Below are 15,614 nucleotides of genomic sequence, written 5' to 3'. Positions count from 1 at the left end.
GATGACCGAACTTCAAAACAGGACACTTATCCGCGGCCTGCGGCCTGTTTCATAGCTATCTTCTACGTTAGGAGGAGCGTATGCTCGGGAAAAATCGTGTCTTCACTCCAGAGGGTCGCTGACAATCCATTCCTGTAGGATTGGAGTGAGGTGGGCACCCTCGCTGATTGTTATTGTCGTTCTCTAGTCCTTGATGCCATCACGGCAGCTTTGCATACGGGAACATCTGACCTGATGCTGCTTCAATGATTCGACCGAGAGTTCGAGAGTAGTGAACTCTCGCTCGGGGCTAGAGAATCGAAGTTCAGCCTCGGAGTCCTCGGAGGCAGAGAGATGGCGGTTGACGTCGCGCATTTTGCGGAAGGCTGGATGGAGCTCGAGAGTGATCCAGGTTGGTGAATGAAAAACTTACTGAGGACAGAATTCCTCCGGGAGTGTCTTTGCTGTTCTCCATCAGAATAATTCTCAAGAGATTTCCGCATGGCAAGCCAACGTGTGCTGGGGACACCTTGTCGGCATCCGATCCGCTCCCGGCAGTGGGCTGAGCGCTGGGACCAGATGACGCCGGAGCTGAATATCTGTCGTGTTTATTCCAGGAGTGTTCACGCTTCTCCTCGAGGATTTCGGAGCAGAAGGGGTTCAAGTGGAGGAGATATACGATCTGGACCGTCCAATAGATTCCCCTACAGTTTACGGTTACATTTTCCTCTTCAAGTGGATGGAGGAACGTCGTGCGAGGCGTAAATTCGACTCGGATGGTGAATCGAAGCTCGTCACCGATGAAAACATAGTGAACAACATGTTTTTCGCGCATCAAATAGTTCCCAACTCGTGTGCAACGCATTCCCTACTCAGCATCCTGTTGAATTGTCGCCGAGTGTATCTGGGACCAGCTCTGAGTCGACTAAAATGTGTCACGTTAGGAATGTCACCAGAGAACAAAGGCTACGCCATAGGGAACTCCGCCGAGCTCGCCCGGGCTCACAACTGTCACGCGAAACCTGTCCACGGACCGATTTCGGCTTCCACTCAGAACGCCGGCACGAACATCGGCGGGCGTGCTTCGACGCTCGAAGCGTTCCACTTCGTCTCCTTCGTACCCATCAAGGGGAGACTGTACGAACTGGACGGTCTCAAGAAATATCCAATCGATCACGGACCGTACGAAGAGGACTGGACCAAAAAGTTCCACCAAGTCATCACCGATCGCATTGGGGCTTGCAAAGCCGAATTCCGTTTCAACTTGATGGCCTTGGTGCCGGACAAGCGTATGGCCCTCTCTCAACGCTTGGACGAACTCCTGAGCGATAGAAAAAACGTGGCCGGCGTCATAAGTTCGGTGACGAACTTCAAACTGAAGTCCCGCGCCAACCACATCGACAACCACAACTATGCGAAAGACGCGGATCTCGAACTGCTCGCTGAATTCATCACGGAAGGCCAACAGATACAACCGAAGTACGAACTCTGTTCCGGGAGCGAATATTCGGACGAGGACGACAAGAAAGACATGGAGTTCGCCGACACCGTTCTGTCTCCGAGATCGCTTCGCTGCGAGCGACGGAGCGCCAGTCGTTCCAACCCGAGCAATTGTAGGAAGCGGCGTTCGGACTTCGAAGTCGGTGATCTGAAAGAACGAACGCAGAAAGTTCTGAACCTCACACCGGAAACCTACGACGATGTTCCGGCCATTGATCTCCTGGCAGTGCTCAGAGACATCGACCGCGACATAAATTCCGTCGAGACAATGATCACGGACGAGGAAGATCGGAGAGCCAAGTACATGATCGACGATAATCGACGGACCCACGATTACGACGCTTTCATTTGTACATTCTTGACAATGCTGGCCGAACAGGGTCAACTCACGGGACTCCTCGAAGAGCAGCTGAAACGAAAAGGCGTATTCCTGAAGAGCATGTCGCGGGAGGAAACGAATTCGCGGTCGAAGAAACGCGTGACCAGCAGTAGCGGCAGTAGCACTTCAGCCAATTGCAGCAATAACGGCGGCAAAACTCAAACGTCAAACTGTCACAGCGGCAGCAGTAGCAGTGGTAGCAGCAGCAATAATTTCGTCCCGCAGAATCAGAAAAAACAGCCGAAGTCTGCGCAGAAATGAATCTGTGCTCGCATTAGGTGATTGATGAACCCGTCCCTTGAGCTGCTCGTCAGACGCCTCTCAGTCAGTCAGTCATTGTCCCAAAGCGCCTCTCTCGACCGACTACACGGAGTTTGCGCTGTTATCGCTGCAAGTGCAGAAAGAGAACCTCGGAGCTCACCCTGAATTCACGATGTTGCTCTATTTTTGACTGTTATCGATTCAGGACTCGATAGTCCTGAAAGCCTTGCTCACGGAAGTCTCTGCGCACTTTCAAGAGAAACTTTCCCTTCCGACATTGAGCCCCGATGAAAGCTTTAACTAAAGACATTTATCGTCGTACTCGAGCTTACCTGACCCATGTATTGTACATTGAAATGTCGTATCCATAGGAGTTGAGACCGAGCCGATTTCCATGACTCGGTACGCGTCTCTTATCGTCAGCAACAGGGAGGGCATTCAGGAAAATCCGAGCTTCGCACCCAGGAGGATGGAAGAAGCTCTTCAGAGCTCGCTGAAGGGAACGGATAACATCCGCGACTTTTCCGCCCGGGACTTGGTCCTCGAACGATCGAGCTTCCATTGGATTCCGAATCTTCGCCGTAGCCCAGGATGGCTCTTTCTTGTGGGAACGTGATCTCCATACGATGCAGAAAAACAGAGCATCCGATTGGATGATGACATGAGTCGCTAGGGCAGCTGTTGACTCGTGCGGCCGTCCTCCAGGAAGCTATATCCCGCTCGCGGCTAAATGTGGATGTATAAATCCTGTTCAAACGTACAATAACTCTGAATAAATCGCTCAGAGGGGAGGATGTACATGTAAGGAATCGTTGGGTTTTTGTTCGGATCAGCGCTCGAGATAGTTCTCTGTGCAGACATTCAATGATGCCCGCGTATGCTTCGTTAAGAATTTGCCGAAGGAGGCAAAGTGCCATCTCGACCAAACAGAATCTGAACTCATGATCGCTCTTAGCGGATGGTCGAATCTCATGTTAGAGTACTTAAGGGGGTCAATGCAAGCGCGTCAATTTCTTCTCTGGTGGAATGCCCAATCCGATACTTTTCCGATCGATTTCGGGAGTCGTAGAATCGAGCGGATGACCCCGCAAAGTCGCATCCGTAATGCGAAACCCTCAAAGAGTCATGCAGGATTTCCGCCCACAACTTCTTCAGCTGTTCCACGGACCGTCCTTCCTCGGCGGAATTCGAGGGTCCGTGGTGTGGGGTCATACATCGGGCAGCCTCCACCGGACGAATCATTTCCGGCATCGAGTCGAGAAGAATGTGAACGATGAGGTTTATGAATGGAGAGTGGCACTCCACTTCCGTAATCCGTAAGCTCTGGGATTCCGCGCGGTGACGTCCCGCACTGGGCAGTGCCAGTATTCTCACGAGGCATGCAGGCCGCTTTGGCCGCTCGGATATTCGGGGCTAGAGCCAGATGGTCGATGACGGAGCCTCGGCGAGCAAGCAGAAAAATCTTGATTGCCCTTGAAAAAGCTAAAAGAAGACGAATCCCCCCAAGAAATAATGCGATGTTCTCGAGCCAGACTCGAGATCGGTGGCATTCAGCCGGAGCCCATCGATATGTATTTTCCTTCCTGAGAGTAGAGCTGTGCCGGTTCCTCGGAATTCGATAGGGATTCTCCGCTTACCGCGTTCTCTTGAACCACGACTCACGACCGGTACCGACTTGCTTCTGTGCGCGGCTCTTTTTCGAGAAACTTCTAGCTCTTCGATTTATTCCGTGGGCTCTGGACTCGGGAGTCCCGATCATGCTGGTCATAACTCCAGGCGAATATCCTCAAGGAGAAGTAGCGGTACGGCATCAAATCCTGGGGTACCTACGCGAGCGGCGAGGTTGGCTCCACGAGCCGATGAAAAAGGCCGTTGGGAGCGCAGTTGTGTCAGCCGGTCGAGATGACTCACTCTCCCACTCGTTCAAGCGAGCTGATCTGAACAGACCCCGCTTGACGCCGAATGGCAAGACTTCATCCCGCCGGAGGATGGACGCGGCGCGATGAGAACTTTAGGCTCGGCTTCGATCGATGATTTTTTTTCTTTCAATAAAGTGAGCATGGCTCAATACCCGAGATGTACAAACAGTTCGTCGTTGGTGAAAGCCGAAAGCCGAGCATCGAGTTGCGGTCTTAAGGCGATCAGTGATGTCCCTGCGCCGATCAGACGCCATTGGAAGCAACTCCGAGCAGAGACCGTGAATTTTGTCAAATCCTTCGCCTGGAATTTTTAGTCCGGCTGATCTAGATGGGACATGGGTACTTCTGGCATCCGATCTCGCGATACCATGTCCATTCCGGCCCCCTCCGACGGGGAAAGCACGCGGGCGATGGATATGCAATTTTTTCTTAGCCCTCAGGTTCTTTCCGACTGGCTCCTCGGAATTCACAACGAGCTCCGTCTGAGGTCGATTAGAGAGACCGCGACAGCGAGACGGTGTAGACGGAATGACAGTGCGCGAAGGACGGGACCACTCAGAGACGATGCTTTCGGCTCTTTTTTTTTCTTGTCAGAAACGCCGGAAAATGTGAGCCGGACCGAGGGAGAGCAGGAATGGAATGCGAGGATAATTTATTGTGGTTGGCTCTCACACGGGCCTCCGATCGAGATTTGGAAATTTCGCGAAACTCCCAGTCCATGTGTGAGTGTTTACGCCGGTCGGCCATCGGCTCTCCTTCGAAACACGAATCACGACAGAGCTCCAATTTCTTTTTTCGAGCAATCCGGACCCAAGATTTTCTCAGAGATCCCCTCTCGGGTAGAGCGAGAACTCTTGTCAGAGCTCGGAGCGCTGTCTCCGAGGCATTTACCGTAAAACTCGGAGACCCAGTAATAATTTTCGAAATAGTCCGTCGTACCCGGCGGAAGCAGTGGAAGCTTCCGGCGAACCGATCGAGAACTCTCTCGAAACTTGTAGAACATCGGTCGCTTCACATCCTTAGCCTCCTTACCACTCTCGCCACGCCGAAAACAAGATCCTTTTTTTTTGCCTGGCAACATATCTATAAGGAGTTCCTGACCTGAAAAGGGACGTCCTCGATCACGGTTCATCGGGCGAAAGTTCTTTCCGCCCTTCGATTCCCGCGATAAAACGGATTAAGTCATAGAAAGCCCGCGAATTTCGAGGGTGAGCTCTAACCCGGCATATAAAACGAGCGGCGGATGCGCGGAAGCCTCACTCCTGATCGTGGGTGCGAACAAAGTGCTGGTGAAGCTACCGAAGCCTGTCTTTGAACAATCTGCGTTTTCTGCCGAGTTAAGCTCATCAAATCAAGGTACGTAGTTAGCGGATCATGCGATACAAGCGCGATTTCACTTCGGGAGTGCGGAAGGACCGTTCATTTCACTTCGATCGTAAGCGTGGTCGACGTGTGATCGGCGAGGAGCCGGTGCTGGAGCCCTGCTGGTGGATAGGCTGAGCCTCGAATATTCCTGACGTCGTCATGCGGTGCATATAGAATTGTGAATGCCCGGGTTTGAGTTCATGTGGTTTTCATGATGACTCCTCGTCGGCAACGAAGTTCCGGAGACCGGTCGATACCAAAACGGGATGGCGACGGTTTCCCCGAGTCATGCATGCGCGCACCTTGACGCGTGCCGCGTTCTTGCGCAGAAGACCGTGATCTCTGCGAGAACGCGAGGGCTAGGACCCCGCCCCGACCTCTCCGCATCGATCGGTATTTCCCCTCGTTGGACCCCGGCCGTGCTCGCGCGTCGTCGGCTTCCCCTCATGGAAATTGATGCCTAACCTCTGTCTTTCTCTTCTTTTTCCCCAGATGCCTGAAGAAACCCAGGATGTCGAGACCTTCGCCTTCCAGGCTGAGATCGCTCAGTTGATGTCATTGATCATCAACACTTTCTACTCGAACAAAGAAATCTTCCTCCGTGAGCTGATCTCGAACGCATCCGATGCGTTGGACAAGATTCGCTACGAATCGCTCACCGATCCGTCGAAACTCGAAGCTCAGAAGGATCTGAGCATCAGGATCATTCCCGACACCGAGAACAAGACGCTCACCTTGATCGATACCGGTATCGGCATGACCAAGGCAGATCTCATTAACAACCTTGGTACGATCGCCAAGTCCGGTACGAAAGCTTTCATGGAGGCGCTCCAGGCTGGAGCCGACATCTCCATGATCGGTCAGTTCGGTGTGGGTTTCTACTCCGCGTACCTCGTCGCCGACCGTGTCACCGTGACGTCGAAGCACAACGACGACGAGCAGTACACCTGGGAATCGTCCGCCGGAGGTTCGTTCACCATCCGAGTCGACAACTCCGAGCCTCTCGGTCGTGGAACGAAGATCGTTCTCCACCTGAAGGAGGACCAGAACGAGTACTGCGACGAGCGCAAGATCAAGGAAGTCATCAAGAAGCACTCCCAGTTCATCGGTTACCCCATCAAGCTCCTTGTTCAGAAGGAACGCGAAAAGGAGGTCTCTGATGATGAAGCCGATGAGGCCGACGACAAGAAGGAGAAGAAGGAGGGTGACATCGAGGACGTCGGCGAGGATGAGGACGCTGACAAGGAAGGCGGTGACAAGAAAAAGAAGAAGAAAACCATCAAGGAGAAATACACCGAGGACGAAGAGCTCAACAAGACCAAACCGATCTGGATGCGCAACCCCGATGAGATCTCCGAAGAGGAATACGGAGAGTTCTACAAGTCGCTCACCAACGACTGGGAAGACCATTTGGCCGTGAGACACTTCTCCGTCGAGGGTCAACTCGAGTTCCGCGCTCTGCTCTTCATCCCGAAGAGAGCGCCTTTCGACTTGTTCGAGAACAAGAAGCAGAAGAACAACATCAAGCTGTACGTCCGACGAGTGTTCATCATGGACAACTGCGAGGATTTGATTCCCGACTACCTGAACTTCATTCGGGGCGTCGTCGATTCCGAAGATCTCCCGTTGAACATTTCCCGTGAAATGCTCCAGCAAAACAAGATCCTCAAGGTCATCCGCAAGAACCTCGTCAAAAAATGCATCGAAATGTTCGAGACCGTCGCCGAGAAGAAAGATCTGTACAAGAAGTTCTACGAGCAGTTCTCGAAGAACATCAAGCTCGGTATCCACGAGGATTCCCAGAACCGCAAGAAGTTGGCCGATCTCCTTAGGTACTACACTTCCGCCTCGGGCGACGAGACCTGCTCCATCAAGGACTACGTCGGTCGCATGAAGGACAACCAGAAGCACATCTACTTCATCACCGGCGAGTCCCGCGAAGCTGTCGCCAACTCCGCCTTCGTCGAGCGTGTCAAGAAACGTGGCTTCGAGGTCATCTACATGATCGAGCCAATCGATGAGTACTGCATCCAGCAGCTCAAGGAGTACGACGGCAAACAACTGGTGTCGGTCACCAAGGAAGGCCTCGAACTCCCTGAGGATGAGGACGAGAAGAAGAAGTTCGAGGAAGACAAGAAAAAGTACGAGAACCTCTGCAAAATCATGAAGGACATCCTCGACAAGAAGGTTGAAAAGGTCATCGTTTCGAATCGTCTCGTGAGCTCCCCTTGCTGTATCGTTACCTCTCAATACGGTTGGTCGGCGAACATGGAACGCATTATGAAGGCCCAGGCCCTCCGCGACTCATCGACCATGGGTTACATGGCCGCCAAGAAACACCTCGAGATCAATCCGGATCACCCGATCGTCGATCAGCTCCGAGCAAAGGCCGAAGTTGACAAGAACGACAAATCTGTGAAGGATCTTGTCCATCTCTTGTTCGAGACTTCCCTGCTGTGCTCGGGCTTCAATCTCGAAGAGCCCGGACAGCACGCTGGCCGAATTTACCGAATGATTAAGCTCGGACTCGGAATCGACGATGACGGCAGTGACTCCGTCGAGATGACCGAAGACGTCCCGCCCCCTCTCGAAGGCGCCGCTGAAGACGCCGCTCGCATGGAAGAAGTAGATTAAACAACTCGAGGAAAGACCGACAAACATCGAGCATTGATCATGACCAGCGATCATTCCTATGTAAATAAAATCTCATTTATCCATCGCGAATTTCGAAGCCTTCTGTTTCTGTAAAGTCACAAAGTCGATTGGTCGTCGTGAAATGAGTATTAGAACGAAGCTCCAAAGAAATTTGTTACGATAATTGATATAATAGTCAGAATAAAGGAGATTGAAGTCCAAGCTGTCTGTTCTCGACCAGATACGATATGAGAACCTTTGAGGCCCCATCTGACGTTTCTCACCTCGGGGTAGGTTGCTTCTCCTCATCCTTCTACGACGGAGCTCCAAGAATTTCGAAGTTCGCGAAGCTTACCTTAGCCCGGGCCTCTCGCATATTTTGAGTTTTCCTGGAGACTCGGTGGATTGGAATCTGTGTGAGTGACTATTACCGCCCGCAATTCAGCATATCCTCATTAGCAATCGAGTCCGAGCGTCGGACTCCTTCTGTATCTGGCAGGTCATCAGTCCGCTCGGGCTTTGAGTCCTGATTGAAATATTCCTTGGAGTTCAGCGTTGAGTGGAAAGAGCTCTAAAGACGGATTTCGGGAGATTCCCGGTGTAGAACCAGAACGTCGGCGACGCTCATGCTAAGCATGCGATTGACGGAACGAGGCTGCATGATTGCCTGGCTGTGGGGGATTTCATCCCGAGTGAGAGGAGAGTCTAGTCAAAATAACCATGAATAATCAGTCTGCTGTCAGCAACCATCCTTATTTTTTGTCGGCTTCCGTCGCGTACACTCCGTACACGTTTAGATACAGCCCGTGCTTTCTCTCGTCACATCGGCTGCTTCGACCGCGGTGTTCATGGATACAAGTCAATTCGTGAGAAATGATGAGAGAATCTCGACGCAAGTAGCACCAAAACACTGCAGCCACCGCTGGCTGGATCTTCGGCGAGCCGAGAAGGCGTCAGGCGAAGGAGACTTGCAGCTGGTTCACAGACTCGCGGCTTTCCAGGGCCCTCCGTCATGTGCTCCTCCCGGTCGATGAGTCAGTTTTGGCTTGAGATGCAGTTAGATTGGTAACTTGGTTATGATGTCGTTCATTGTTTTCCAATTCGAAGCCGCAAGGCAGGAGTTCATTGCTCAGAAGTCTCCTCATTTCCTCCAGGGCTCAATGACTCATCCTGGGCTGGCCGCTTTGATGGGGGGGTCCTCATGGTGTTATAGACATTGCGGAAACAGGGCCATCGAGTCGAAAGACTCCCGACTCGGAAGTCTGAGCACTTCACTTCACATCACAAACTCTGCTTGGGACCCTCATCAGCTGAGCGGGAGCTTGGTTGCGAAATCTGGTCGCAGCCGAATTACAGCCGAACCGACTTGGTCTTCGTATCAGAAGATGTTTCTTCTGCTACTCCTGAAGGAGATTGTTTTCGCATCATCGAGGGCCTCATACCCTTGCCTTGTTTCAGGATCAGCGAGGTCACGAAAGCGGTCGCCGAAAGGACTGCGAGCGCAAAAATGACGTAAACGAACGCGATGGGTCTGTCGTCGATGAAGGGGCCGACCAGTACAGGGGGCAGCATCGCCCCTATGCAAACGCACATCATGATCATCGCTGAATGGCTCTGACTCAAATGAACGTACTGCTGCAGATGAGTGAACGACGAGGGAAAAAGCGGGGAAGCCCCGAAACCCAGGACCGCGGTACAGATCCAAATCACTTCTGTAGCTGACTCCACGAAGAGGCACATGGCACCGGCCGGAAGAAGCACAAGTGCATGAGAAACGACCAACATACTATGAGGACTCATTTTGAATGAGGCGATCGTTGCAACGACACGACTCGCCGTGAAGAAGGTCCAAAAAACAGCCGATAGGTAGACGCTGTTAGATTTGCTGAAGCCGAGGTGCTGGACGACGAACAGCGCGAGCATAGAAACGTAAGTCTGTTCCAGACTCACGTTCGCGAGAGCGTAGAAGCAAAAGTTCGCAATCATCAGCTGTTGCAACCGTCGAGAGCAACAGGAGTCGTTGGCCTCGGCGTCGCTGACACCGATATTCGACCTGTCCATCACAAAAGAAGCGATGAATAGAATCGCAGCGACGGCGAAGACTCCTCCGACCATCAGATAGGGTATGAAGACTCTCGTTACTTCCGCCGGAAGTGGGATTCCAGTCTCTGGAGGCTCGGCCATCGAGACATTCACTCTGTAATGGGGAGAGCCCTGATCGTTGAGAATTTCGAAAATCCGCCACTTATTATCGTTAAATCGAATCAATCGGGAGTTGAAGACGCTTACGGGATTTCGACTGCTTTTAGGAATGGGGCCGCCAGCAGAGGCGAAGCGACTCCCCCGAATCCGGAGCAGAAATTGAGGAGCTGGAAAATCGGTCCACTCTTCTCCTTCCATATTGCGAAGATCCAGAAGTTCAAGCCCGCCTCGACGAGTCCAATGCCGCCTCCGACGAGGAAAGTGCAGATGTGGCAGGCGGTCAGGCTTCCCAGTAAAGGCGTTGCTCCCTCTCCGATCGCCAGCACTATCAGGGAAAGGATCATCACCTGCTGCATGTTGAAAAACCGGAAAACTGTACCGGCTGAAATGGAATTTCGCATCAGAGGAACTCTTCAAGACCAATCACATAATCGTTTAGCTGCGTTCCCAGAAATAGAGTAACGGAAGGAGCGAACTGGATGCCTCTAGTTAGGAACATACCTAGAAGACATAGCAAGATGGAGCCCAACCCTCGAGTCGTGATGATGAAGGAAACAGTCGTTGAGGTCGTGGAATATCCCTCGCCAAGATCGATGAGCGTCGCTCCAGTCATGCCGTATATGCATCCCTAGGAAAATTTTGAGGATTTCAGCATTGTGGTCCCCATCGGTCCGAGGTGGGTCTAAACTGTCCATCGCTTCCCGAGAGGGCGATCGTCCGGAGCTTGGATGAGGATTCTCCCTCTGTGCAGTTGGCTCGAAAAATTGGAAATTCCAGTCTAAATATAAAATCCTGACACTTTTGACTCACCAAACCGAAGACCAGCAGATGGAGATTCACAGTTTGGAGAATTGCCACCTTGGTGGGACTCGCCTGAGATCTGCGCATCTCTATCTACAGAGCGCGGTTCACACAGGTTCAATCGTCACGCAGGGCTCTCCACGAGGAGGTCCGTGACTTCGCATCCAATGGACCAAAAATTTAGTCGCGACAGAAAAAACCCTCACCAGTGCTGTAAATCTTCAATAGGGATCGCAACGTTACTCTGCGACATGAATGGCGCCTCTTCGACGATGACCAGAAGAAGTACCTTATCGTTACAAGGCACCGATGGCCTGCTATCGTAAAAATGGCGCTTATGATGGCAATGAATGTAGGAGCCACGATCCCTGCGGTCTCTCGTCGGGGGCTATCGTTCCGTAATTATGACGGCGGGGACCGGCGGCGCGACAGCAATCGAATAGACTGCGGAAATACACCGGATGTGCGGAAGATACCGGGACCCCCCAGATCTTTTGTCGCAGGACCACAGAGTTCATTCAACACCGGAGAGGTGAAGGGATCGTTCGGGGAATCGACTTCTACTCAGGCGGTGAAGATATTGATCGTCAGATTCCCTTTCTTCAAAACCATCTCTCATGTGAGACTGTGGGAACCTTTTGAGAGCTCCCCATCTTTCTTCGGCCGACAGCTGAATCGAGGAGGCTCCGTCAATATCATACTCTAAGCCCCGAGAATCACATGTGACCTACGATAATATTAATATCTATGTACGTGCCGATAAGAATGGTATTTCATGTGTCCTCGGCAAGCCATCGGATCCTAGATCTCCGTATCCAACTCATACGACGCAGAAGGATTCGTTATCCGGCTCGTTCTCTAATTTTATTTATTCCGTCGACCAGATTGAGTCGCCTCTCCGGAATTTACAATGCAAAAGTCGCCGAGTCTTCCGTGCGATCGAACCTCGAGCATAGAAGGCGGAGATCACCCTCGAAGCTGACAGAGACTGAGTTCCTGATGTTCGAGCTGAGACCCTGATGGACTCTTCCGTGTTCTCTCAGGAAGGTCGAGGAATCTTTGAGGGTGTTGTTTGCCTGGTCTTCTAAAGTGCTTTCTCAGATATGCCGTCCACTGGCAGCAGGAGCTCGCTGGGTCGTTATTCGCGACGTGTGACGAAAGGGAAAGCCTCGAGTGCTCTATGATGATGCTGAATGAGCAACTATATTGCAGAATGACAGGCTACGGCACTCGCGAGCGCGCTTGACAGAGGATGAGGATCGTCGTCACGCGAGACTGGAGGCTGACCGTTTGCTTTATCTGAGGAGCTGATGAAACGAATGAGCGAAGAGCTGCACGCTCTGAAGGGATTCGATTTCATACTCTCCAGATGCATTCGGAGGAAACTGAAGACGAACGGGTGGAAAGATTGTTTGCAATTAGAACCCGGCGTGTTCAGGTCAGGCGGAGGATACATAGCGATTTGAACCTCACAGCTTTTGGGTATGACTCTGCTACAGACTACAGCACGCACCCTGGTGTGAATATTGGGAGAGTTGATCAGGTATGTGATTCCTGTCGATCACTCAGATTCGCAAAAGGGACCCCAGGTATGTGCTGTGCGGGCAGAAGAGTCTAGTTGCCGGAATTGTTCCCGCCGCCTGAGCCCTCAGCGATATTTATACCTGGGAGTACAAATCAATCCAGACATTTTTTAACAAACATCCGAACGTATAACTCATGCTTCCAAATGACATCAATCGGAGCGACGGAAATCATTCAAGACAACCATGCTCAAATGCCAATTATGCGACAGTCGTTCTAAGGAGTCAACGTCGATTTTGAGAGATGAGAAGAGAGCTTGGAGTGTCGAGCCATGGAGCGCCGATTCACTTCTTGAGTCTTCACCAGATACAAGAAATAGACCACGCTTCGTTTTCATTTTGGTGACCGGGCGCAAAAATAAACGATGGTCTTGTTCGCGGTGGGGGCATCGCCAAAGGGTTCACTGGGGCGCGGCGTAGCGCGCGGGTTGCGCCAGTTATACCCATGTATATCGTGTTTGATTAGCCTATAGGATTACCCATTCATTGACTTGTGATATACTCATTCCCAATTTCTGATTGCTGCGTTCGTGAATTGCATGCTTCGAGATTAAGGCTCTCAGGATGTCTCAGGATATCTAGGGCGCCTGAATCAGACCGGAAACAGCTAACGAAATCCTATAGGCTGATCAAACACGATATACATAGGTATGACAGAGTTCGATGGAGAGCACTCTTCTACGAGGTTCTTCACTTCCAGCTGGGTGCAGATGCTCGATCTTCACAGTAAGCTATTTAGTATAGGCTATTTCAGAATGGGCTTTTTCGTTGCACAGTACATAGTCGATGACCTCGTTCTCCCGAGTGAATTTCCTTTCACATTTTTCGGAGGCACTAACTATCATGAGCCCATTCGGGCTCGCGGAATTCTTCAACAGCCAACCTCTGGAATCTTCCACTTCTGCGAATTGGTTTATGTGAGCATTCATGTCACCCCCAATCACTACGTGCGTCTCCCGCTCGCATCCTTGGTGCAGGTATTCTGTCATGTCCTCAAACAGCTGACCATCTTGTCGTCCTCTCTCGTGAGCGACATATACTGACACGAAAATCCATTCCGATCCTCGTATTACTGTTCTCAAGGCCATGAGGTCTCTTCCCCTCTTTGAGGAAATTACTCGACCTAGATCCACCGGGATGAAAATTCCTACCCCGGCTTTCGCGTGTTGCCTTGTTCCCCCTCGCGGTTGCTCCCGAACCACCCGTACTGAGGAATTTTCGGTGGACATTCTTCATTCATAAGCCATGTTTCATTGGCGAATATTATTCCTTTTTTTCACCGATCCGTCCTTCCTGTCGATATCGGTGGATACGTCCTCGACTAACATAAGCACTTCCGTTTGCTCTTTGTTCTGCCCCCCCCCCGAAAATTCAGAAAACCGATTCTGATTTCATAGTCTTTAACAGCGACATCATTTATTCTTGGGGATTCCTTCTTCCGTCGGCTCCTTGCTCGTGTTCTCGATGCTTGCCTCGAATCCTCCGATGAGGCTCTTGGGGGGTATGGTCGTCAGTTGGGATGGCCCTGTCCCCCTTCTCTTTCCGTATCGCGAATATCCAAAAATTCATCGCGGTCTCGATGAGGCCCACGCCACCCCCCACGAAGAAGGTCGAAATGTGACAGAGACTCAGATTGCCCCACAGGGGAGTCATTCCCATTCCGATCGCTATCGCCAGCGCCGATACAAAAGCCACGTGCTGCATGTTGAAATGCCTGAAAATTGCTCCACCTGCAAGGAGCCACCCCCCTTTATTCTCGTGATACGACGGTGAATGCGGTCATGAGTAATAATCGAGAATTACGGATTCATCTGGTAAGTGAGAGCGAGTCCACGCAGAGTTTCCGTCAAGGTACGAGTATCTAAGCCGTTGAGAACGCGCATGATTCGAGCATCGTTCTGGACATATTTGTTTCGCTTTCCTGGAGCGGCGTGCCCAGCGATGTATCTTTCCAGCTCCGCATCTTTCGACCGCTGAGCATTTCTGATTCCATCGATGAACTTCAACAATCCAGGATGGTGGACCCCAAACTGCCCCTGAAGACTTCTGTGTGCTGCTTCGGTGTAATTATTAGTGCGAGAATCGCCCTGGAGTTTTCGCTGGTACACAGTCCACATAGAGACCGGGGAAGTGGCGTCTCTACGTCCCCAGGATCCGTCGCTCCTGACCTGGAGACGCCCAATATCATTATCTTCGAAGTAATCGAGTACCGGCTTGAGATCCGCGGGTAGTTCGTCGCGGAGGTCTGTCAACGCGCTTTCCATACGATCCGGTCTTATATGTAAAAGCGAGAGCCGAGATCATCCTCGCTTTCAACGCGAAATCGGGCTCATTCCGATATTTCCTGCTCAATCCTTGCGCAGCAACTTGTTTTTTCATATTTCGGACTAGATGAAAGAAACATCCATTTATCTGTGCGACGGAGGAGAACGCTGTGAACGCGTTCATCAAAGCTTTCTCGTAATCCATGGATATAGCTTGCGGATTGAAGTTTCGCTAACCGAGAGTCAGCATGTCTAGCATCTGGAAGTGAGGGAAAATATATATGTACCAGCGTTTGGTGCGCCCTTCGGGCGCGCCCAACGCTGGATCGTTGCGCTGCTGGTGCAGACATTTGCCTTGATCATTTGGTCTCCTGCGACTCCGGAATTTCGATTCAAGTGAGAACAGTCGCTCACCATCTATGATCATGACTCGTCGATTGCCAAGCTCCGATGATTCGTTGTTTTCACTCGCGGGGAAGTGTTTTAGGAACGGCCAGATTGAGTGCGAATGAAGATTAATGAGAGTGATGAAGGATGAGGGGCAATGATTCGTTCGGATCAGTTCCAATAGAAAATTTCCGTTCTTGCGGGAGATTTTGGAGACTACTGATCGGCGACCAAAGCATTTGTACATTACTTTTTATCAATGACCGTATGACGCCTCGGGTGGGTCTATAAAAGGGAATCGAAAAGCATGCATGGCATTCGTCGTTGAGAAGTCAGCTTC

At 51.4% G+C, this 15,614-nt stretch overlaps 3 protein-coding genes across 3 annotated transcripts; 2 read left to right on the top strand and 1 right to left on the bottom strand.

The window, feature by feature from the left end:
- Positions 1-333: 333 nt before the first annotated feature.
- Positions 334-2,248, top strand: caly (ubiquitin carboxyl-terminal hydrolase calypso). Its single transcript, XM_003745582.2, has 2 exons — positions 334-391; positions 597-2,248. Exons 1-2 carry the CDS (start codon positions 334-336, stop codon positions 2,117-2,119), a joined length of 1,581 nt encoding a protein of 526 aa, XP_003745630.1. The 3' UTR covers positions 2,120-2,248.
- Positions 2,249-5,275: 3,027 nt separating this feature from the next.
- Positions 5,276-8,253, top strand: Hsp83 (Heat shock protein 83). The gene is made up of 2 exons (XM_018640441.1): positions 5,276-5,394; positions 5,896-8,253. The coding sequence occupies exon 2, from the start codon at positions 5,896-5,898 to the stop codon at positions 8,035-8,037; it is 2,142 nt and encodes a 713-aa protein (XP_018495957.1). The 5' UTR covers positions 5,276-5,394; the 3' UTR covers positions 8,038-8,253.
- A 1,134-nt stretch (positions 8,254-9,387) lies between these two features.
- On the bottom strand, positions 9,388-11,127 carry LOC100901358 (sodium-dependent glucose transporter 1). The gene is made up of 4 exons (XM_018640356.1): positions 11,050-11,127; positions 10,741-10,867; positions 10,327-10,621; positions 9,388-10,234 (listed from the first exon to the last, which is right to left on the bottom strand). Exons 1-4 carry the CDS (start codon positions 11,125-11,127, stop codon positions 9,388-9,390), a joined length of 1,347 nt encoding a protein of 448 aa, XP_018495872.1.
- Positions 11,128-15,614: the final 4,487 nt, after the last annotated feature.

Source organism: Galendromus occidentalis, unplaced genomic scaffold (assembly GCF_000255335.2).
Source record: "Galendromus occidentalis unplaced genomic scaffold, Mocc_1.1 scf7180000077484, whole genome shotgun sequence".
Classification (NCBI taxonomy): domain Eukaryota; kingdom Metazoa; phylum Arthropoda; class Arachnida; order Mesostigmata; family Phytoseiidae; genus Galendromus; species Galendromus occidentalis.
The sequence above is the reverse complement of the archived record's forward strand: the minus strand, read 5'-3'. Positions and strand labels throughout refer to the sequence as shown.